We start from the raw sequence: 23,211 nt of genomic DNA on the forward strand, positions 1-23,211 counted from the left end.
GGACTGGTTTAAGTCATGCCGCGAAATCATGGGTAAGTAACCATTTTTCATTGAAGCTGAGTTATGATGACAGCTAGAGGGCTCTCTGCTCTTAGTGCCCTTGCAAAAAAACAAAATATAAGTGGATCTGCTTGACAATAATGTGAGAGTATTTTTTTAAATAGATGTTACCAGTTATTGAGATTTTTCAATGCAGCATTAGAAAAAAAAAACAATTCATAAAATCATACTACACATTTCAGCACTTTTTAGATGTTTGAAAGATTGATTTAAGACATCTTAATACCAATTAGGACCCATATTAGAATTCAGTGCCTTTTTAAGAGCGTTTAAATATCACCAGAAACCCGGATCACTAATGAACGTCACATGCATCATCTCCCAACAAAGCTGCTTTTACACTTGGACTCAAACACAAATCAGAACTTTAACTTTGTGTTCTTAAAGAATTGATTGTTCTGACCCTCAGTTAATAGCAAAAAAAAATGAAAAAAAAATAGGATTACTCATGAGTTACATATCCTGTGATAAAGTGTGGATGACTTGGTTTGTACACATAGAATCCTCCAGGACAGAGGGCCACACTCACTTTTACAGGTAAGGCATAACAGCCAGCATAAAAAACATACCCAGTCCCGCTTGTTGGGGTCACAGACTCAGTAGTTGGGTGAGCAAATGCAATATAAACAGTATGATGTGTGCCACCACGTTTGCTTGAGACTCTGTCTCCACCAATCCCTGTGAAGTGCCACCATTTGTTAAGAAGCTTTGAATCTTCATTGGGAAAGCCAGGGAAAGAAGTGGATGTAAAGTCTTGGTTGCGCCACGAATCAGTTATGTTGGTGTATCCATCACAAGAACCTGCATGAAGACAATAATGGTGACATCATGGTTGTTTCAATATAGATAGAAGCTCTTTGTTTTGTTTCAAATATTCATACCAGGAGGAAAATCCGTAGCTGCAGGGATGATGAGGAAACCTGAAACAAAGAGAGATAATGGATTGTTAAGGAAAATAAGAATCAATGTCCTGAAAGCAATTGCATTTATAATATGGCTGGTTATATTTTTGACAAATCATTATGCAGGTTACAGTTTTCAGCCTTGCAAAATATCAACTAAATAGCGACTTAAATTTTTTTATTTTCTTTTAGCAATATTAAAGTCACAAAAAGTTTTAAAAAGGTACCATTACCAACAGTGCCTCTCTCAAATCAATATTAAAGCATGACCATAATCTAATATATCAGAACATATATATAATCAGAACATATCTTTAGAACTAAAACTTTGATCAAAAGCACTTCAGAATGATGTTCGTTCTACTGGAAATACTAATTTTGTGATCTTAAAATAGCAGTTTTTGAAATAGACTACTAAAATAAAGTTGATCAATTTCATGGGATTGTTCTAATAAACTACTTCCTGTTGGTTTACATACATTTTTTATGACAAAAATTGCATGATATCACGCACCCGGAAGAAGCAATGGCACGTCAAAATTTGCACAGCACCCAAAAAATGTTTTCCTTTCTAGTGCACATGCAAAGAAATAGAATGCAAATCCACTTCAAGGAAAGAGAAAGATGACATCACCAAGAACCAACACTGGAGATGTGTACCAGCACTGAAATTGTGGCAGGTTTATAAAGCAATATTTAAATGCTGTGTCATGTCCTTTTGTTTATTATGTCACATAGATACAGGTAGATGTGTCCGTTCGACCTGAGGTTTGTCAAAGTTGCACTGTGTTGTTGTTTCTCACTAAAGAGTTTGAGCGTCTAGCCTCAATTTATGGCCAGTAATGTGATGCATTTCATAATAAAGACTGGTTTGCAGTGCTTTGCTTTTTAATTTGACATATGGTATTTCCTCTCCTCAATTTTTGTAACAATCTAGTACAAAACTGGGACTCAGTTGCAGGGAAAAACACAAACACCAAGAACAGTTTATCAAATCCAAATCTACCTAGGAGGTCAGGGGTCAAACACATGAAGACAGTCAGCAAAGGCAGAAAAGTCCATTCAGGGAGATCACACAAAAAGCAGAGTCCAAAAATCTAGGCAGCATCAAAAACCAAGGAATCAAACACACTGGGGAGCATGAACACACTAGAGCGGCAAGGGCAATGTTCTTCTTCTTCTTCTTCTTCTTCTTCTTTTTCTTTCTTTTTATGGCAGTTGGCAAACAACTTTTCAGGTGCATTACCGCCACCTTCTGGACTGGAGTGTGGAACAGAATATACTATGTATTAAATTTTTTTAACAAGCCCTGTTGCTTCCAAAAACCTAAAAATCTCTCCAAATACAACATCCCCTGAGTTTCTTCTCAATATATCTGCTACATTAAACGGTATCTTATTTCTCTGACATGCTGCTTTGAGCATGTTTCTCTGTGTTTGGTACTTTGGACACTGAAAGAGGATATGTTCTACTGTTTCTCCTGACTCACAATGTTCACAATTTCCTGTTTCATGTTTCTGTATTATGAATAATGTGCTATTTAACCCCGTATGACCAAATCTCATGCGTGATATGATGTCTTCTTCTTTGCTGCTCCTTTGACATTCTCTCATTTCTCCAACATTCCTTTGTATATTGTAAAAATGTCGACCTCTGCTCTCTCTGTCCCATTGCGTCTGCCATTTCTTCTTCATCTCTGATTTTACTATACTTTTAATCTTGGCTTTACTGTATGTTACAACCATTGATATTTGTTCTTTTCTTGTTGCACTCTTGGCATACTTATCGGCCAGTTCATTCCCCTCAAATCCTATATGTGCTGGAACCCAAATGAACTTGATCTCAACTCCTGCTCTCTTTATTTCCTGTAATATATGTGCTATCTCGAATATTATATCTTGTCTTATATTTGACTGAATCTGTTTCATACTGACCAATGCACTACTGGAATCTGATGCTATCAGCACTTTACCTGGTCTGACTTCATGTACCCAGTTCAATGCCATATGAATGGCCAGTAGCTCTCCTGTGTATATTGCTAAATCATCATTGACTCTTTTATTCAATACAATATTTAAATCTGGAACTACAAATGCTATTCCCACTCTGTTTTGTCCTGATTTGGATGCATCTGTATATACTTTAATAAACTGACTGTATTTCTTATTTATATATTTGTTCACTTCACTCACACTCACACTTTTCCCTTTTTCTTTCTTTAGTAATCTTAAATCGATAATAGCCTCTTCCAGTGTCCAAGGTGGGACAATAGAAAGTGGAACTGTTTTGCTCATATTTTTATCAGCTATCCTACTTTCTTTAACCCGGTTTTCAATTGTCCATCCAAAACTTTGTACCTTTCTTCTTTCTTTCTCTTGACACGGCTTTAAAATATTCTGAGCTGGATGGTTTTCTCCATGTCCCCTTAAATGTGCCCAATATATCAATGATATCTGCTCTCTTCTGATTTCTAGAGGCATTTCACCCATCTCTACTTGCAAGGCTGACACTGGGGTGGTTTTCTTTGCACCACAACACACTCTTAGTGCTTGATACTGTATGCTATCCAGTTTTTTTTAACATTGTTTTTGATGCAGATTCATATACTATACAACCATAATCTAATACTGACCTGATTAAACCAATATATACCGTTTTCAATGATGCTCTATGTGCGCCCCAATCTCTTCCTTTCAAACACCTAATAATATTCAATATCTTTTTACACTTTCCTACTACTTTTCTAATATGTGTTTTCCAAGTAATCCTTTTGTCAAACCACATCCCTAAATACTTAAAACAATCCACTATTTCTAAATCTTGCTCATATAACTTAAGATTGACTTGATTTTGTATTCTCTTTTTGGTGAAGACAACCACTTTTGTTTTATTAACTGAAAATCTAAAGCCCCACTTCAATGCCCAAGCTTCTACCTTTCCAATAGCCTCCTGCAATTTCCCAACAACAAATGCAATATTTCGCCCCCTTTTCCACATAGCCCCATCATCTGCAAATAACGAAACACCAATAGAACTGCATACGTTACTAAATATGTCATTAATCATGATTGGAAACAAAATCGGACTAATAATACTACCTTGAGGGGTTCCATTCTCAACTGTGTAGTTTTCACTCAAGTTTTTACCCACCCTTACTGATATCTTCCTGTTAGTTAGAAAATTCTTGATCCATCTAAATATTTTCCCTCTTATTCCCATATGATATAATTTAATAAGCACCCCCTCCTTCCACATCATATCGTACGCTTTTTCCACATCGAAAAACACAGCCACTATACTTTCTTTATTTACATGGGCTCTCCTTATCTCATGTTCTAAGCATAATGCAGGATCTACCGTGCTCCTCCCTTTTCTGAATCCACTTTGATAGCATTTTAATTCTCCCCTTGTTTCTAAATAATAATTCAACCTCTCATTAATCATTTTTTCCATAGTTTTGCCTATGTGAGATGTTAGAGCTATTGGCCTGTAGCTCTCTGGCAAACTCGAGTCCTTACCTGGCTTACAAATAGGAACAATTATAGATTCTTTCCATTGAATAGGTAAGTTTCCCTCTTCCCATATCTTACTGTACAATTTCAATAACACCTCTTTACTTTGATCACTAAGATTATCTAACATACAACAGCTTATTTCATCTTTTCCCGGAGTTGTTTTTCCAAATTTTTTTAAAGCATTATTCAGTTCTGTCTCTGAAAACTCCATATTAATTACATTTCCGTATTCTTCTTCATCCTGTATCATTTCAATATTTTCTATTACTGTTTTTTCCCTGCCTTCTTTCTCTTTGTTACTCAAATTTTCTGTACTGTGTACCTTAGCAAAGGTTTGTGCTAATAGCTCCGCTTTTTCCTTGTCCTCTATTATAAAGTTCCTGTCATTTTTCATTACTGGATATCCATATTCTTTCCTATTACCTGACATTCTTTTGATCATACCCCACACTCTTTCCAACGGTGTACTCCTACCAAGTGACTCACAGTACTTTCTCCAATACTCTCTTTTTGTTCTTTTTATTACTCTCCTCACTGTTGCCTGTTGTTTCTTATAATTTATTAAATTCTGAAAACTAAGAGCTTTTTTCAATACCTTAAAGGACTTGTTTCGAGCTTTTATTGCCTCAGTACATTCATTTGTCCACCATGGTACTAATCTTTTCTTTTTATTCCCACTGCTTCTTGGAATAGACTCCTTTGCTGCCTCAATTATATTTTTGCAAATTTCATTGTTCAGTTCATTAACCGACGTATTTACATTTATCATTCTCAATTTACCCTCACTCAATATTCTGAACTTATCCCAGTTTGCTCCCTCAATTTTCCATCTCCCCTCTCTCTTGCTCTGATCAATCACACTTTCCATTCCTATACGTATATATATTGGATAGTGGTCACTACCCACTGTGCTCCTCCTTAATACTTCTTAATTACTTTTCCCTGCCAAAGTTTGTGAAACCAATGTGAGATCTATTGATGACTCTGTGCCCCTTGCCAAATTCACCCTTGTGCCTGCACCAGTATTTAAACATACCAATCCTTTGTCATCTAGTATTTCCTCTATTACTTCCCCATTTGAGTCATCCTGGTCCTCCCACACTGTGCTATGTGCATTAAAGTCTCCACACCAGACTATTTTCCCTCTCCAATCATCAAGAATACCTTCCATTTTTTCTTTTTTAATTGTTTGCATGGATTATAGAAATTAATTAATTTTATGCATCCCTCTTTTGTCCAGACCTCTATAACTACTACCTCTAATTCTTGTGATGTTATTATTTGTCTATATTTCACACCGTGACTGATAAATATTGCACACCCTCCACCATTTCCATTTGTTCTGTCCTTTCGAATGCTAGAGTATCCACTTATAACAAAATCCAAATTTGGCTTGAGCCATGTTTCTTGTACACAAATAAGATCTGGTTTTTCCTTTAACTCGCCGATATATTTCTTAAACTCTTGTCCATTTGCAATGAGACTCCTAGCATTCCATTGGAGTATGTACACTATGATATGTAGGGGCTGCTGCTTGCTGATGTCCCTTCTCCCTGACTAAGGTCTGCTTGTATTTTTTCCCAGGATAACTCCTTCATATTCAGAAATTTTGCTGCTGCCTTCACAATTATTTTGATTTTTTCTGTTTTAGTTTTTGCTTGATCTGAGCAGTTTTTGACATATGCAAGAAAAAGTACTAGTTTTTCTGTTGACAGTCCTGTCTGCTGGTTTAACACACTTGACTGCTTTGCTTCCTCCATCTCTTCCACCCTTTTTTCTTTGCTCACAATCTGTATTGCTTTTGCGTATGTCACTCTCTGCTCTGCCCTGACTTGTTGAATTTCAACAGCCTGTTTCCTCACTGTACACCCTCCATAAGCCGCTGTATGATTTCCTCCACAGTTACAACATTTAACTGGGTTGTTGTTTCCACATTTCCCATACAGATGCTCCCCTCCACATCTCCCACACCTCTGCTTTCCCCTACACGCTGTGGCGACGTGGCCATATCTCTGGCACTTGTAACACCTGATAGGAGGCTGAACATATGCTCTTACATTAAAACTCATATATCCTATCATGACCTTATCTGGTAGAAATTGATCTTTAAATTCTAGCATCACTGACATGCTGTCAACTTTCACCCCATCTCTGAATGCCTGCAGGCGCTTAATTTCTTTAACAGATCCTCCCTTGATCATTTTTTTTAACTCCTCTAGGTTTTCTCCCAAGGGTATTCCTGAGATCACTCCTTTGGCGCCGATCTCCCTTCTACTACTTTCCTCTCAGCAACTTCTTTTTCACATACCCTTTGTAGCTTGAGCGCCTTATCCCTTTGTCCTGCATTCTTGCATTTCAAAAACAGGCTGCCGTCTCTTAAGACTTTCGCTACTTCAATATCTCCAAGTGCTTTCCTCAAACAATTCGTCAGCGTGATCGGACTCACCGATGATATCTCTTGTCCTGTCTTGAATTTCATAATTACTTTAAACTCCTCTGTCATGTGTTTTTTCCGCATATCATTTCTTTCCTCATCATCAGTAAGAGCGTTTACTAGATGACATTTTCATACTACTGCTCTCCTTTCCACCTGTCTTCCTCTGACTCTGAACTGTTTTCCATATCTCCATATCCTCCTCATCAGACCCACCACCACTACTACTTGCCATTCTGCTCCAGTCACAGTCCAGATTATGCCAAAAACCACCGATTTTCTCCGGCATTGCTGTCAACAAACACCAAATTTTCGTTTAGTTTCACTGTATTCTCCCTCCTGTGACTCCTCTCAGTTCTTCCAGCCGTCCCTTCAGAAATAAAGTTACTCTTTCCTAGCCAGACACACAGCCGTGTCTCTATCTGCACAGAAAACGTAGCAGTGGAGCTGCGCGCAGGGTTGCCAGATATTAGACCGCAAGGGCAATGTGGGAAACACTGGGCTTTAAATACACAAGGGCTGATTACTAACCACACACAGGTGAGTGGGACAAGACACAGGTGAAACACATGAGGTGATTAATAAAGGCGGGAAAACTCAGGACGTAAAAGGAGCACTAACACAATGAAAACAGATTTCAAAATAAAACAGGAAGTGAACACAAACTTGAACATAAACTAGACAGAATGACACAAATTAAAGACTGCAACAGCCTTTTACATGTGTTAGCTGTGAAAACCATCACAGTAGCTTCTCTCCATAGTTAATCTGATGGACTGGTGATAAATGTCTTTCATGGCAGTTGACATTCTTCAAGTTGCATTACTGCCTCCTACTGATTTTATCCAACCACTGCTGTCCTAGTCTTTACAGTTTTCTGCAGTCCTGTAACTTTCAGAAACATAAATACCATCTTTCTCCTCTCCACCGTGTCTCCACTCTCAAACACGTCCTTAATCCTGGCCTCCTGCCATCATCACCCTACTTTCTTCCTCATATTTCCTGCAAGAAATAAGAATATGCTCCACTGACTCCTTTACACTGACTACAGTAACCCGTTGGATGTTTCCCTGATACAAAAAGTGTGCTTTTGTCTCCCCTGTCTCCCCTCCCATTACTCTCTCCTACTCTGTAAACAACGTTAACAGAAGTTCTTTTAAGTTTGATTTCAGTATGATGATTTGTTAGTGTACAAATAATTTCAGGAACACTCCTCCTTCTTTAATCAACAGTCTGAAGACATTCAGTCTTCTCACAAAGATAACTGTAGTTTACATCTGCAATTGTTTCCACACATCTATTCTAGAAGCTGAAGAATGTGACACCTACTCATCCTATACGGGACACTATGGGTGTCAAAACACTGGGTACATTTCAGTAAACAACTGGGAAAACTCCAAGGCAACAGAGGTTTATTATGCATTGAAAACAATTAAACTTACAATAGACAGAGCACTTAAGATACACAGATGAAAATACTGTGAATATGTCATGCAAGAATAACGGCAAAGTAGGGACTGATTCAGACCCGGAGCACACACCTGAGTATGCACCACGTCACGTGTGTTTATGAGGACACAAAGTGTGCAGGGCAGAGTTAAAAACAACAGCAACTTTCCTCCACTTCTGTCAGCAGGGAAACACATGAAACAGGATGGACATTCAGTTTTAGCTATTGGGGGGGAATGCTACTTAAGCTGAAATCTGTGCACAGCAGCACTCAGTGGTTGACACAGAATTTTACTTCCTGTTGTATTGGAAAGTCTAACAAGCATGTGTATAATCATGCACATACATCTCTGGATGTCAGCAAGACTTTAATGTGAAAAAACTAAAAAAATGCATTGAATGAAAAAAACAATTGAAATAATAAAGAAAAAATGTTGAAAATCAAACATATCAGAAAACGACACAATGAACAGTAGTCAGCCCAGTCGCCAGAAGAAAATGTCTGCATTGTATGTTTCTGCAAACCATGAATACATTATACGTGTTACATATCATATCAGTGTTTCTAAAGTGACACAGTTCTGATCAAATGTATATTAGCTGACGTCGTCCCTGGTAGGTGGAGCTGATAGTGGATGCCATGACACCTAGGTGAAACGGATGCCAACCTGCTGACTACTGTTCAAGACCAACAAACTTCTGCAGTGGCAATAGACCTTTTTCACAGCAGATGTTTTGACGTGTCATAGTAGGAAAAGCACAGGGGAAACTGATAACATTAACGGTGGCTCAGTTCCATTAAGTGTCCTAGTAAGCCGTTCAACATGTATGTACAGCATGTCAAAATGTCTGCAGTGAAAAAAGTCTATTGTGGCACCAAAACTGTGCATTTTAAAACCAAAACATGATCTTTTCCGAACCGTAACCAAGCATTTTTTGTGCCGAAACATAACCACAGTATTACTGGAACATAAATAAACGTAAAGTTTCGATATATCCGCTACAAAATAATGTGCAAATGTTACATATCTGTGGTTTGCAGAGGTGTACTATGCCAACAATTATTCTGGCTAATGGATTTAACACAGTAGCAGTAAACACACCCTCACGTACATATACATTTGATGACTTGTCATTCCCAGCCGCAATAAAAATGACAACAAAAAATAACATGTAATGACTAATGGTTCAAAGTGGACACAGTCTGCATCTCTCCTCTCTGTCTTCCGTCTCTCTTTTGTTATCAGCATTCCATCACCTTTAGCCTGTCTTCTACTCAGCCTTGTCCAAGTCCTCAGAGACTGATGGTGCATCTTTCTGTTTGAATACAGCAGATATGCAAAATTACACACATCATAATTCCAGCAAGGCATTTGAAAGAAAATGTTTGATCAGTGAAACACATAGCAGGCACGCCTAGGATCACCCAGGATGTTGGTTTGGGTTGTTTTGGCTGTTTAGCAGACTGTTTGTGTCTTTGTAGTCCTAATAGCCATATAAAGGCTACAAAGACACCTCGATAAGAAAAGAGATATACAGAAATAAATACAAGCATTTCACAGTTATTAAAGTGGTTCCTCGTACTATGCATTGTTGCTTTGGTGTTTAAACTAACTCACCACAGTTCCTCCTTCACTGTGCTTATTGAAAGAACAGGTCAGCCATTTCACGTATTCCTCTCTAACCTAGAGAGTACAATGAAAGACTCACTTTAGATTTTATGTATTAATGTAACTAAACAGAAAGACAGCTGTGTGTGTAATTGCTGACATTGTTAGTAGTAGTGCAGAGAAAGTCATCTGTGTAAAGTGTGTACCTCCTTGTTGAGCAGACAGTGGACGATGAAGAGGAAGGTGCCCTGCTGGGAGTTAAGAATTATAAAGAGGACCTGGAAGAAAAGGTTTGACTGGTACAGGCCCAAGATCCAGGTGCAGCCCAGTATGACAAACTGGGCTACTATCTTGAACAAAATCAACCTGTAAACAATGAGAATTTAGTGAGTTTTAATTTCAAGAATGTATGACTCTTTAAAGGTCCAGTGTGTAAGACTTAAGGGGATTTAGTGGCATCTAGTGGTGAGGATTGCAGATTGCAAGCAGTTGTAACTTCTCCTGCTTAGAATTCCTTCAGTGTTCATCGTTCAGGAGGTTTTTACTGGGAGCAGAATTATCCGCAGAGGTCTCTTCATCTGCGAAATAATAGGATCCAGTGACTTAGACCATTAAAAACACTGAATAAACCAGTTTCACTTTACAAATCAGTGTTTTTCCAATGCTGTTTGGCGTGTTGGAGACGGGCCGCTAACCTAGTACCAGGAGTTGAATTATCCACAGAGGACTTTTCCTCTAGAGCTTAGATCGGGCCCAAAAAATCCAGCCCGACCCCACCCGAACCCGTGCATGTTCTGTCCGAGCCTGACCCGGCCCGTCCCTTTAACTGTAATTATGAGCCCGCGCTCGGTTTAAACCCGACATTTTTTTCAGGATACGAATGTGGACATTGAAGGCTGACTCTCGTCTTTCTTTCCATGGCAAGCCTTCGTCATGTGCCTCTTAAGTGTCGAGGTCCCCTTCTTTTTGCTGTCATATAGGCTACTAGCATCGTGCTGCACTTGGTACACTCGACGAAGCCGAAACACATGTTGTCACCACCGACACATTACATGTGCGCGGCCAGTGGGGCTGGGTTCGGGCTTGGGCAGAGAATCTAAGCTCTACTTTCCTCTCCAAAACAAATGGACCCAGTGATTTAAACCGGTGAAAGCACTGATTAATGTTTTATATTTAAAAAATCTGAGGTATGGCGGTGCAACATGGCGATCTCTGTAAATGAGGACACACTTCATATGTAGATATAAGTGTCTCATTCTAAGATAAGACAACATAATGATTCTTACTTTCAGGTGTTCAAGCACTAAAGAAAACATACTTATTATCTTACATTTCTGTCAATATATACCCCTAAATCCTGCACGCTGGACCTTTAAAGAGAGATGGACACTATGTACATTTTTAAACACTTTGTGATATACATTTTGTCAGCTTAGAAAGGGTGAGCATAATTAGTGTAGTCTGTATAAATTTAAATAAGAATATCAAATTGGCTATCTGCATAAGTCTATCAAATGCGATCAGATTGACACCACGTAGAGTCTGTGATATATTGTTACACTGTATGTACACTATGTATGAAAAGTCACATTGAACTTTCAGAATTTTTCAGATTTTATTTCATTTTCATGCAAAGATAACCTTTATCACTCATACCTGGTGTCTCTGGACTGAGAAATATCACTTTTCATGTTGGCCAGGGTGGGTCTCAGACTCCATAGAGTAGCACAGAACAATATCCAATTCAGCTGAAGGAAAGAAAGACACAGAGGCTGAGCTGCAGAAGAACATATAACCTCCATAGAAACCTTAAATACTGCTAGTAATGTGCCATTTTGAAGAATATGTAGCAATGCTGTCTACTATGAATTCTGTTTGTATGTTACTAAATAACATAATTGCTGTAGTCACTACGAGTGGATAGTGTCTTGCAAGATTGCCTATTTTGGCGGAAAACAACTGAAATATGCTTTCAGTGCTGATGTGTTCAGTGTCGTTTTTGCAAACTGCCAGATACATTCATGAGCCAAATTTCCTCATGACGTTAATAGAAAATATAATATGTGGATGATAATAGAACATGCATTATGTCTCCCTGAAAACATATATATACATAACAATCTGCTGTTTATAATTAGTTGTGTATAAACCTGATTTCTAGGAGACAGGGCTGTGAATAGAGGCCCAATACAGATATTGTCAAAAGTAGGAAAGCCTTGACCTCTTTAGTGTGTGCTAATGGTATTGGGTTGCCTGTAACAGATGTAAAACAAAGACAGTAATGTGTCTTCAAGAGAATTTCTTTGATTTGAGTTGAGGCCAATGGTGAAGAAACACAGGAGGAGAACCAATAATGGGACAAGGCCTGTAAATGTCTGTAAACATTCAAGCAGAAGATAAGCTTGTCTTTGCTGTAAATCCAGCAGGACGTTGAGTAAGCTTCTTGACTCACCTTTAACATGGCCAGGAATAATATTTTGCCAAAAATTAGTTAAAGTGCATGTTACCTTGATTTTCAATTAGCTAAAAACGGTGCCTGACGAATTAAATTGGAGAATAAACCTGACTGAGCTGATTCATTTTTTGTTAAAATAGATGTGATGTATCTGCTAATGTGCAATATACTCACAGCAAGGATAGCAATCACAGGGCCTGTTAAGGCCCAGTTGAAATGGCGCTGTCTTGAGAGCCAGCACCTGTAGCAGAATCAAACACTTTCAACCTGGATGCACATCAGACATACAGGAGAATATGAATGTGTGTATTACTGTTTATCTTACTCACACCTCTGCCTCAGTAGCACCATATCCATCAGAATATACCAGTGCAGAAACACCCACAATCACAAATGGAACGCCGTAGCCAATCAGGTAGAGAACTAGCCTGGGGAGGCCATCTCTCTGGATGACCTGCACCTTAGTGAGCCTCCGGACCAACAGGTGGAGCTGAAACGCCTCCAGCAGCATCCACACAAAACCTGCTATAACTAAGAAGTGAAGAAGCCCCGCCATGACGGTGCAGGCTAGCTGCGGAGACAGAAGAAGTACAATATTGTAACCCTAGTTCTATTGGAACAGGCATAGCCCTCTCCTGTAGACTACGGGTTAAACTCTCCTTCAAGGACATGCCTACCTGAATAAGTGCAGACCAAACAGTATATAACAACACACTCGCCATTTTCTGCTATTCTAAACCCTCTTCAGCAAGAGGCATAGGAGTGGCAGGGCCCCTGAGGTGAGGGCTCTGCCTGTGCTAATAGAACTAGGGTTACAATAACGTAACCTATGCTCCGAACATTAAATGCTTCTGATAACTCAGCAAAGAGTGGTTCAGTTGGGTCACATTTAATCCATGTGTGACAGATCCAGTTCAGTATTTAAGTCTAAAGCAAAAACAAAAACAACTCCATCTTTGATTACTGTACCTCTTGTTCAACATATTTGTCGTTCCACAGCAGCAGCAGATGGGAGAAGAAGAGGTTGAGGCAGAGGTGAAGACGGGCTGTGTTGTTGATCTTGGGGTTCCAGCTACACAGGAGGAAGGTGAAGATGGCCAAACCAAAGAAGAATAGTCCAACAATCACACACATTCGGTTTAGCCACTCCAGGAAGGGATCCTCTGGTGGAGGCTGAGAAGATACAACACACAGGCAAACACATACTGTCATCAATCTGACCTGTGTGTGGGAACTTGTTTTAGCAAATGCACATTTGCATATGATACCTCTCCAATCTGCATGATGAGGGCGAATGTGGATAGATGGGAGCAGCTGCACACTGTGTAGTTTTCATTGGTGTATGCAACCCAACAGCCCTCCACCGACCAGCGCATTGTCCTCTTCTTTTCTGTTCCTGTTTCACTTTCTTCTCCAATTCCTGCCTCCTCTGTTTTGTCCTCCCAATACACACAGGTCACCAAACCAGACTCAGGTACTGTCTGATGAAAGCAGAGCAACAAAGATTTTTTTAGATATGTTGTAAGACAGCAAGCTGTATGTTATCTTAAAAAGTAGATGTAGAGATAACTTGGATAGCACCTTCTTGTGATGGATGGTAAAGTTGACGGGCTCGGTGAGGTTGGTGTGGTTCATCGAAGGTAAGACTGCAGTGATAACATCCGAGTACATCTCTGTCTGGTTTTCTGTTTCAAAGTATTGATGACTAAGAAGACTCTCCATCCCAGTTAGTGTCAAGAAGACAGCTGCTGCAGAACCTGGGAATGTCCACAGAGTGCAGGTGATCAGTGCTTTTAAACACACTGCCTGTTTTTGTATATTTAAAGTAGGTAAAAGGAACAGTTCACCCCAAATCAAAAAGACCTGTTTTTCCTCTTACCTGTAGTGTTATTTATCAATCAAGTGTTGGCAGATACCAGCTGCAGACAAGTCTGCCTTCACTCAAATAAAGTAGAACCAGATAGCACTTGGTTTGTGGTGCTCAAAGCGCCAAAAAAATACATTTGAAAAACTCAACAGCAATGTCTCTTTCCAGAAATCATGACCAAGAGAATCCTCAGCTGTCGCTGTGAGCGGTTTCATGTAGGAACTACTTTCTGTACACCAAGCTACAACCACCAAGTGTATCACTGTGCAGAAGCTAGATAATGTTACAGCTCAGCCAAGGAGGACGACGAGTGTATATCTTGCACTGTCACAGAACGAGTCCCTCAGCCATGAGTGTGCATCTTCTGCATAGTGATACAATTGGCAAGTGTAGTTTGGTTAACAGAAAATAGTTCCTACATGTAAGTACGAATGCTAAACTGGCCAAAATGAATTTCCTCCATGGGGTGGCTGAGCTCAGCCATAGAGATAGGGTAAGGAGCCCGGACATCTGGAGGGAGCTCGGACTAGAGCTGCTGCTCCTTCACAACGAAAAGGGTCAGTTGAGATAGTTTGGGCATCTGATCAGGATGCCTCCTTGGCACCTTCCGTTTAAAGTGTTCCCGGCACGTCCCACTGGTAGGAGGGCCCCGGGGCAGACTCAGTACATACTGGAGGGATTACATATCTCATCTGGTCTCGTAACGCCTCGGGGTCCCCAAGGAGGAGCTGGAAAGGGTTGCTGGGGAATGTGACGTCTAAGACGCTTTGTTTGGCCTACTGCCCCCACCACCCAGGCCCGGACTTGCGGATGAAAATGGATGGATGGATGGATGGATGGATGGATGGATGTAACTGCTGACAACAAGGTCTGTGGATTATCTTGAGTAACCAGGTCATGATTTCTGTAAAGAGACATTGCTGTTGAGTTTTTCAAATGTATTTTTTGGCGCTTTGAGCACCAGAAGCCGAGTGCCATCTAATTCCATTACATTCGAGAGAAGGCAGACATCTCTATGGCAGATATCGCCAACACTCGGCGACTCACACCAAAACAAACCCCACTGATAAATGGCAGTACAGGTAAGATGGATAACATGCATGGTTTAATTTTGGGTGAACTATTTCTTTAACCCTGTGCATTTGTTGCACACACAGATGCAAAATTACAAGGTATGATTCCTTTCAAACATATATATACAGAAGTTTGGAAATGCCATCTTATTTTCACTTTGAGCTTTTTCTCACCATTGTTATTTTTGGCCAAACTGTTCAGGTTGATCTCCATGGTGTTTCCATTGGCTGACAGGGAAGAGCTCTCTGCGCTGTCACTTCCAGGTCCGATAGTTTCGAGACTTAGATCTAACACACAGGTTGGCATTACAACAGCCTAATTTCATATCCACCACGTAAACATACAGTGAACTAAGATGAACATGTCTTACCCACTGTTGGACTCTTGACAGTTCTCTTGGTGTTGTTCCGACCTGGCTCTACTATTGCAGATGCTAAACGGTCTGAGATGCCCAGGATCACACTGCCTACCTCCCCGTCTCCTTTGCTACTCACCTTGCTTGACCTGACCCGCGGTCCCACACCTGACACTTCCTACGAGAATTAAGATATCTCAGTAATTGACCTGCCTGATGATTAAAGCACTGAAGACTGCACAGTTAAAGTGACATCAGGTATTTATGGAACAGCAGGTACCATAGATGCTGAGAAGCTGTTGGTCACAGTCTGTAGAGAAAGCACAAGAAAGAGAGCAAGGTAGAGAATTATATAACTGCAGGGCAGTCACTCACACACAATGTGCATCAGACTTAAACTGAATTTTAATCAATTTCCAGTTCATGTAGAATTTCCTCTGCCCACGTTGAAACATTACTGTAACTTAGTACTTAGTATAGAATTCCTCATTTTAAAGGGACAGTTCAAAATAAAAAATAAATATTTTTCCTATTGCGTGCAGTTCTTTCTTTCAATCTAAATTGTTTTGGTGTGAGTCGCAGAGTGTTGGAAGTATCAGTTATCGTTGTCTGCCATCTCTTGAGACATACATCTCTCTGAAAATGGATGGATGTAACTGCTGATGACAAGGTCTCTGGATTATCTTGGGTAACCGCATCATGATTTCTGAAAAGAGACATTGCTGTTGAGTTTTTCAAATGTAATTTTTTGGCGCTTTGAGCACCACAAGGCGAGTGCCATCTGGTTCTATTAGATTTGAGAGAAGGCAGCCATCTGGACAGCTCCAACATTCGATTACTGCCACCAAAACATTCAAGATTGATAAATATCACCACGGGTAAACGTAAAAATATGTACTTTTGATTTTGAGGTGATCTGACTTTTTAGAAATCCAATTAAAATTGAAAGACTGTGCAGCGATAGTCCCCTTTTCAGCTATTTCGACCACATCTACAGAGACTGTATTCATTTAAGAGTCAAATAAATAGTGATATTCTAAATGTCGGATTTTAGGACTGCTAAAATAACCTTCTGTGTGGATCATTATTGCAGCGAATGATCTGGAATTAAATCAATTTAAGCTTTGTAGGAGAGTGCGCATCACTCTTTGTGTTCTACTCACTGGTACTGGTAAGATCATGCCTTCATTGTCTTTCAGTTGTTGGTCCATGTTGCCAAGGAAAGCTCTTTCTTTTGTCTGTCCCTGCAACAAATACACAAACATAGCTTCAACTTTAATGTTGTATGCTTAGATGCAGTTTGCAGTGTATAGTATTTAAACTTTGGCCTGTTTTGGCAAAAGATAGCAATGTTTGTGCAGCATGGAATATCGCAACATTTTCACATTCTGTATGTGGCACAGGCTAGCTGTATACCAGTGGCGGCTGCTGGTCTTTCAAACAGGGGAAGTTTACATCATAAAATTTATCATATTGTAGCGAGGCAGTAACTTATAAAAGGAACATTTAATTGAAGCCGTTTTTCAACCACACTCATGCCATAGAAGCACAGCAAAACACACCTCAACGATTTTCAGACGGGTTTACAAACGGTGAAATTGACCTACATAGCTTATGGAAATAAGGAACTCTGGACGGCACTCTGTCAGAAGACTCCACTCGCAAATATCTGCTTAGGACTGAGCTCGAAATGCGAAGCGCTGTCAATCACTAAGGGGTTCAGCCTTTTAGACAATTACTCCAATCATCATGCAGACACCGAGCGTCCTCTCCCGCCTACCGCTCCATTAGGTCCCAGGGAAGCTGAGCCTCCCTGGAAGTGACAAATTTGTCGCATTTATCCAGCGCTGTCTCATAGGAATGCTTGGAGGCTCTGCGTCCACTGTGCTGACACGAGAATGTATGACAGGGAGGTCGCGTTTGAAAACTGGTGATAAAGTCATGATGTTAAACACATCCTAGCGCACCTTTAATGCAATGTAAATTCTTATTTTAATGTAAAGTCAATAGTGCATATTTGACCATTTCTTCTATGAAATTTTAGGGGCAGTTCAGCCTCCCTTGTTATCTCAGAGCAATAGCCCCTGCTGTATACCCTTCTAAAATCACTGTTACATACTAAATGGGGAAAACACAAAGGTACCACTATTAACAAGTAACAAGTGTCAGGCTAACGAACTTCTTTAGTGAGTAACTTGGATCAGTTCACAAGATGAAGCAGCAAAACCTAAGCAAAACCACACGTTTGTTCTTTCCTTAACGGTGCCTATTTGCTGGTGATATTTACCTCTGGGGGTTGAATCTCGTCTAAAATGTCCTGAAGACCTGATGAGTCAATGTAGAAGAAAAGAGCACAGTCACTGAACACATCAGGATATGGCACTGTGCTGTAGACACTGTAACAAATTGCATCCCAAGCTCACTTTGACAAAATGAGACCCCTAATATCCACAGGATTCCAGTTGAAGGGTAGAATCCATCAGGACAAGAACAATAGAAGGTCCCCGGTTCATTAGTGCACACTGTTTGTTTACCACATATACCAGGTGTCTCACTGCACTCGTCTATATCTGTAGAGGAGAGACAGAGGTACAGTTAAACACATTATAGTAAAACACATGATAGTCACACTAATAGTGAACATGTGCACACACCTGTGCATGGGTTAGCAATGCTGGCTATCACATTTGGGTTGTTCAGCCGATAACCAGGGAAGCAGGTGCAGATGTAAGAGCCGATTGAGTTTGTGCAGTTAGCATCAGGACCACAGATGGCGGCATTTTCGACACACTCATCAACATCTGCCAAACACATGACACACAAATGAAAGAGTTGCAGCTGAGTAGCAGTTTTCCATCTGATCCTAGATGGTGAAATCATCTGGAACCGGAAAAATAATCAAGTTAAGTACCAATACAGATGTTTTCTTCGCTGGGGTCCTGGTCTGGTAGAGTTGGCGCGTACCCCAGTTGACATGCACAGGTGTGTGCTCCAGGTGTGTTGGTGCAGTCAGAGTCAGGCCCACAGACGGTGGAGTTGAAACACTCGTCGATATCTGAGAAAGGAACAGTTAATGCAGGTGGCATGATGGTTTTAAAAATACAAGAATAAATGTGAAAAGGAAATTTTAGTCCAACTGTAGTTCTCCCTGTTTCCGCTGTGTCTCCTCCTCCCCTGTGTGTGTGCTGTGGGCACGGCACCGTCATCAGGCACCTGTTGGACCTCAACAGCTACGTGCAATGGCCTCATCCACCCCCAGCTTAAGAAGCCAGCTCTCCAGGCATGCAGTGCCAGATTGTTCTGCCAGCTATGTGGTGCACTTGCGGCCGCTCAGTATACTGTGTGTTATTGAGAGAGTTCAGTGTTTTTCCCTTGTGCATCTTAATCTAACATCTCTTCTCCTGTGCCGACATCTCCACAACCAGCCACTTACAAACACTGCTGCTGCTCATTCCTCCACGCGCCCACCCAGCTCATCTGCCTGCCTGATTTATTGCCCTCTCCAGTAAATTTAATAAATCTTCTTACTTTGTGTAACTACCTGTGGTGCCAGGGTCTGCATTTGGGTCCAAAAACAACTGCCTTAACAGTTTATATTTGTATTCCAGTTACCTGGTGATAGTTTTTTTGCGTAGCATCCAAGCAATGCCTGAAACAACTTGCTATTTACTTGTTTTACAGATGATATTAGAGTTTTGACAAACTTTTTGGCAGCATAATATTTAGAATTACATCTGGTAATAGCGGTCATAAAGAACTTGAGATACAGCTAGTCTTGATCATGCAGTGATTTGTAACATGTCTGTAAACAGACCTTGGCAAACAGGAGTTGCTTCAGGCACAAGGTGGTAGCCGTCATGGCATTCACACTTATAACTTCCTGGATTGTTGTGACAGGTCCCATCATCTCCACAGACATTGTCAAGACACTCGTCAATATCTACAAAGGAAAAGGAAAGGTCATTGCAGCTCAGGATTGACAGTGAGACAGCGTATTCTTTAAAAATGGTACCTATGCATGGGTTGGAGCCTCCAGGTGGTAATGCTGGATCTGTTGCATTGAATCCGTCCAGACAGGTACAGAAGTGTGATCCAATGGTGTTGTTACATTTGGAGTCAGGACCACAAATTTCTGCATTTTTCTGGCACTCATTGATGTCTGACAAGAGATGTTAAAGACAGGAGTTAAAGGTATAGTGTGTAGGATTTAATGGCACCCAGTGTTGAAATTGCAGAACTGAGGTCATGTTTACACAAAAACGATCAGGTGAAAATGGAATCATTTCTCATTTTCATTTTGAAAAAAGTTCCGCGTTCAGACGACAACGTTTTGCACATGTGCACACGGATCCGCAAAAATTACCAAAAAGTTGTAGTTTACATGCCAGGCCAGTAGTTGGCGGAGTGACTTTGTCATGAAAACAACACGCGCCTGCGCACATGTGCTTCCTTTTACAGAGCGGTGATGTATAATCAAACAAAATGGCAACTGCATGAACGTTTGTCGTGACGGACGATGAGGTGGAGTTGCTACAGGAAATCTACACTTTGCTGGAGAAGCGTTGATAAATTCAATTGGATGTGCACAACAAACAGAGCTCGGGAGTCCGCCATTGTTGTTGTGATGGTAGACTTTCTCGCACATGCCTAATGTGTATGTGTGAAAGGCGGTAAGTTTACATGACAACAGAGACGGTGCTGTTTCCAAGGCACCCAAAACGCCGCTGTTGTGTAAAGAATCAGCCAAAGCACGACTAAAGTTACCGTTTTCGGTTGAAATCATTGTCGTATAAACAGGACCTAAAACTTCTCCTGTGTGCCAAGCATGCAAGAACACTACAGTGGCTGACACGAAAATGCAAATGGCACCCATCTAGAGCTAGTGTTTGATTTGTCTGTTCTTAGCTACTGTAGAACAACATGACGGACACTGTGGGAGAAGACTCGCTCCATATGTAGCATAAGATGTATAAGGAGAACTGGATGCAACGTTGGAGGTGTGGCCCCATGCGTTCCCCTGAAAGTTGCTCAGTGGCACATGAAGCTTAAAAAAAATCTTGATTTCTGTGGTATGAAATCACCTAGATCTTCTGCACCATGGGACCCATAGAGCAAGCGCACTAGAGACTTATGGTGACCGAGCAGATAAATTTGGGTTTAGCCCTCTGCTAACTCGAATGGGAATAAGATGGTTTTAATCTTGCGGCTCTCCTAGACTTTCCAAATGTTATCGGCAGCTATATCCAACACACTGGACCTTCAAAGGCAGGAATATGTAGACTGAAAGTGTGCAAAATAAAATAAAATAAAATAAAATAAAGAAAATTACACAGTCATTATAAATGCTGTTGTTATTTCCCATGGTTCAGATGGAATATATGTCCTTACTTACCAACACAACCATATGAATCTGGAGTGGGTAGGTGATCTGGGGGGATTTCATACCCAGAGACACATGTGCAGCCTCCATTACTCGAGCACTCAGCAAGTGGTCCACAGGAGTCTGGTTCACACGTATGATGATCTAAACACACACACACACACACACACACACACACACACACACACACACACACGTACACAAACACAAATAGTATTCGTGGTAAAAAGATAAAAGTATTGGTCTCCTTAGCTGCAGTTTGAAGGACATGTCTACATGTCTACATTAAAATATAATGCAAAGGATGACAGTGATGGGTCATTACTTACAGGTTGCATAAACCATATAGGGGTATGGGTGACTTGCTGGTTTGTGAATGTAGAATCCTCCAGGACAGAGGGCCACGCTGAGTGAAATAGAATAAACATTACACCCTCCAACATCACCATATGCAGTCCCTGTTGTTGGAGTTTCAGATTCAGTTGTTGGATATGAAAATGAAACACGAATGGAGTAGTGAGAACCAGCAAGGGGGCCTGAATGGCATTGTGAAGTGACTCTGTCTCCTCCAATCCCTGTGAAGCGCCACCACTTCCCAACAAAATGTCCATCATTCTTCGGGAAGCCGGGAAAGGAAGACGATGTGAATGCGAAGTTGCGCCATGCATCAGTTATGTTCGTGTATCCATCACAGGAACCTGCGAGGACCAGCAAAACATTCTATGTCAATAACAGTCAACAAAAATGACTTGTTTTTTTCACCTAGAACCAGAATCTGTATCTAATGTTTACAGGTAAACGTCATTCATACCAGGAGGAAAAACACAACGGCCAAGGGTGAAGAGGGAACCTATAAAGGACAGAGACAAAGAAGAGCTTTTTTTAATGCTTCTTTAAAAGTCAATACATGATCTAAAAAATGATTAAATGGAAAATTGCATGAAATCTATACGCAAGACTGTCACAGAAATTAACTCATGCTAACTGGTGCTGATAATATTGACAAGATGTATTATTAAATGGTATGTAAAAGTGTTTTTTACAACAACATACTGTAAATTCTGCATTTTGTGGTTCATATTCAGCAAAACAAAATATAATCCTGTATTTGATTGAGGAAGAAACTACATGTATCCTAACTGTCTGTCACTCTGAAGGCAGATCTGAATCTAGATACAGATAATTACAAAAAATATTGTACAGTCTTAGCAGGTTATACTAAGACTACACTCTACGTATTCTCTAGTTTAATATAATGTAATAATTCACACATTATCAGCTACATAAAAGATGAATTAACTCACCCAGGAGGAGTGAAAAGGCACAGCACTTCATCATGACATGTCAGACTCCACAAACCATCACTCACCACTGTGTAAGGTACGTGTACGCACATTTTGGACATTTGCACAGCACCCAAAAACTGTTTTCACAAGGTTTGGCACCAATGCAAAAATCAATGCAAATTCATGTACGGCTCACATTAAGACGTGAGGAGGGAACAGAGCTGTGAGAGGCATACTGCAATGTATTAAAAATTCACCATCTGCTTAGTAGTAAGAGGATCATCACCCCAAACAATATTTCAAATGTGCTAAAATGCATGTGCAGATTATGAGACACTGGGTCCAGGGGCACAGGCACGCAGAAGGCTCCAGCACCCTCCTACACAGGAGTAAGACACAGACTTCATAGTTGTTTAGCCTCTTTTTGGGGTTGTTTTCGCCCCTTTAGACGTCAAACTGCACCCCTTTGCATTTTTTGTGTGTCCATTTTTGGCCATTTTGCATCTCCTTGTTGTCATTTAGTGTCTCCTTGGGGATGTTTTGCCCTTTTCTGTAGGCATCATGAGTGTCCTTGTGGCACTTTGCAGCTTTTTTGCATCTCTTTGTAGTCGTTTGGCGTCTTTTTCTAGTGTTTTGTGCCTTGTTTTCGTTGCTTTATGTTTGTGGATGTTATGAGTCTTTCTGGTTAGTGTCTCTTGGAGTGACATTTTGCAGGTGAGAGCCAGAGGGGCCTCCTGACACTTTGGGCTCCTGGACTTATGTCTGGTAGGCCAATTCAGTGATCCGTCCATGCTAAAAAGGTCTTAAGAACACGTTTTAGATTG

The 23,211-nt window shown here is 40.5% G+C and overlaps 1 protein-coding gene and 1 long non-coding RNA gene across 2 annotated transcripts; both read right to left on the reverse strand.

Moving 5' to 3' along the window:
• Window positions 1–123: 123 nt before the first annotated feature.
• On the reverse strand, window positions 124–2,129 carry LOC117267771 (uncharacterized). The gene is made up of 3 exons (XR_004502607.2): window positions 1,969–2,129; window positions 942–980; window positions 124–861 (listed from the first exon to the last, which is right to left on the reverse strand). It is a non-coding gene; the product is annotated as an uncharacterized LOC117267771 (long non-coding RNA).
• Window positions 2,130–8,338: 6,209 nt separating this feature from the next.
• LOC117268129 (uncharacterized) lies at window positions 8,339–22,485 on the reverse strand. Its single transcript, XM_033644320.2, has 23 exons — window positions 22,406–22,485; window positions 21,913–21,951; window positions 21,431–21,799; window positions 21,114–21,245; window positions 19,734–19,880; window positions 19,536–19,661; window positions 18,633–18,776; window positions 18,376–18,522; window positions 18,145–18,291; window positions 18,009–18,046; window positions 16,885–16,965; window positions 16,002–16,031; window positions 15,737–15,899; window positions 15,540–15,653; window positions 14,007–14,182; window positions 13,694–13,906; window positions 13,395–13,598; window positions 12,755–12,996; window positions 12,600–12,666; window positions 11,627–11,718; window positions 10,177–10,336; window positions 9,980–10,045; window positions 8,339–9,677 (listed from the first exon to the last, which is right to left on the reverse strand). The coding sequence occupies exons 1-23, from the start codon at window positions 22,437–22,439 to the stop codon at window positions 9,633–9,635; spliced, it is 2,976 nt and encodes a 991-aa protein (XP_033500211.1). The 5' UTR covers window positions 22,440–22,485; the 3' UTR covers window positions 8,339–9,632.
• Between the last annotated feature and the right edge of the window lie 726 nt (window positions 22,486–23,211).

The sequence above is a fragment of the Epinephelus lanceolatus genome, chromosome 18, assembly GCF_041903045.1.
Source record: "Epinephelus lanceolatus isolate andai-2023 chromosome 18, ASM4190304v1, whole genome shotgun sequence".
Taxonomy (NCBI): Eukaryota; Metazoa; Chordata; class Actinopteri; order Perciformes; family Serranidae; genus Epinephelus; species Epinephelus lanceolatus.

What these genes read in the sequence shown, in the direction of transcription:
- LOC117268129 (XM_033644320.2), bottom strand. Translation starts at nt 22,439, where the DNA reads ATGATGAAGTGCTGTGCCTTTTCACTCCTCCTGG. An exon ending in TGCCTTTTCACTCCTCCTGG is followed by an intron (nt 21,952 to 22,405) that starts GTGAGTTAATTC and finishes TGTCCTTTATAG; the next exon opens with GTTCCCTCTTCACCCTTGGC. An exon ending in AGGCTCCAACCCATGCATAG is followed by an intron (nt 19,662 to 19,733) that starts GTACCATTTTTA and finishes TTTCCTTTGTAG; the next exon opens with ATATTGACGAGTGTCTTGAC.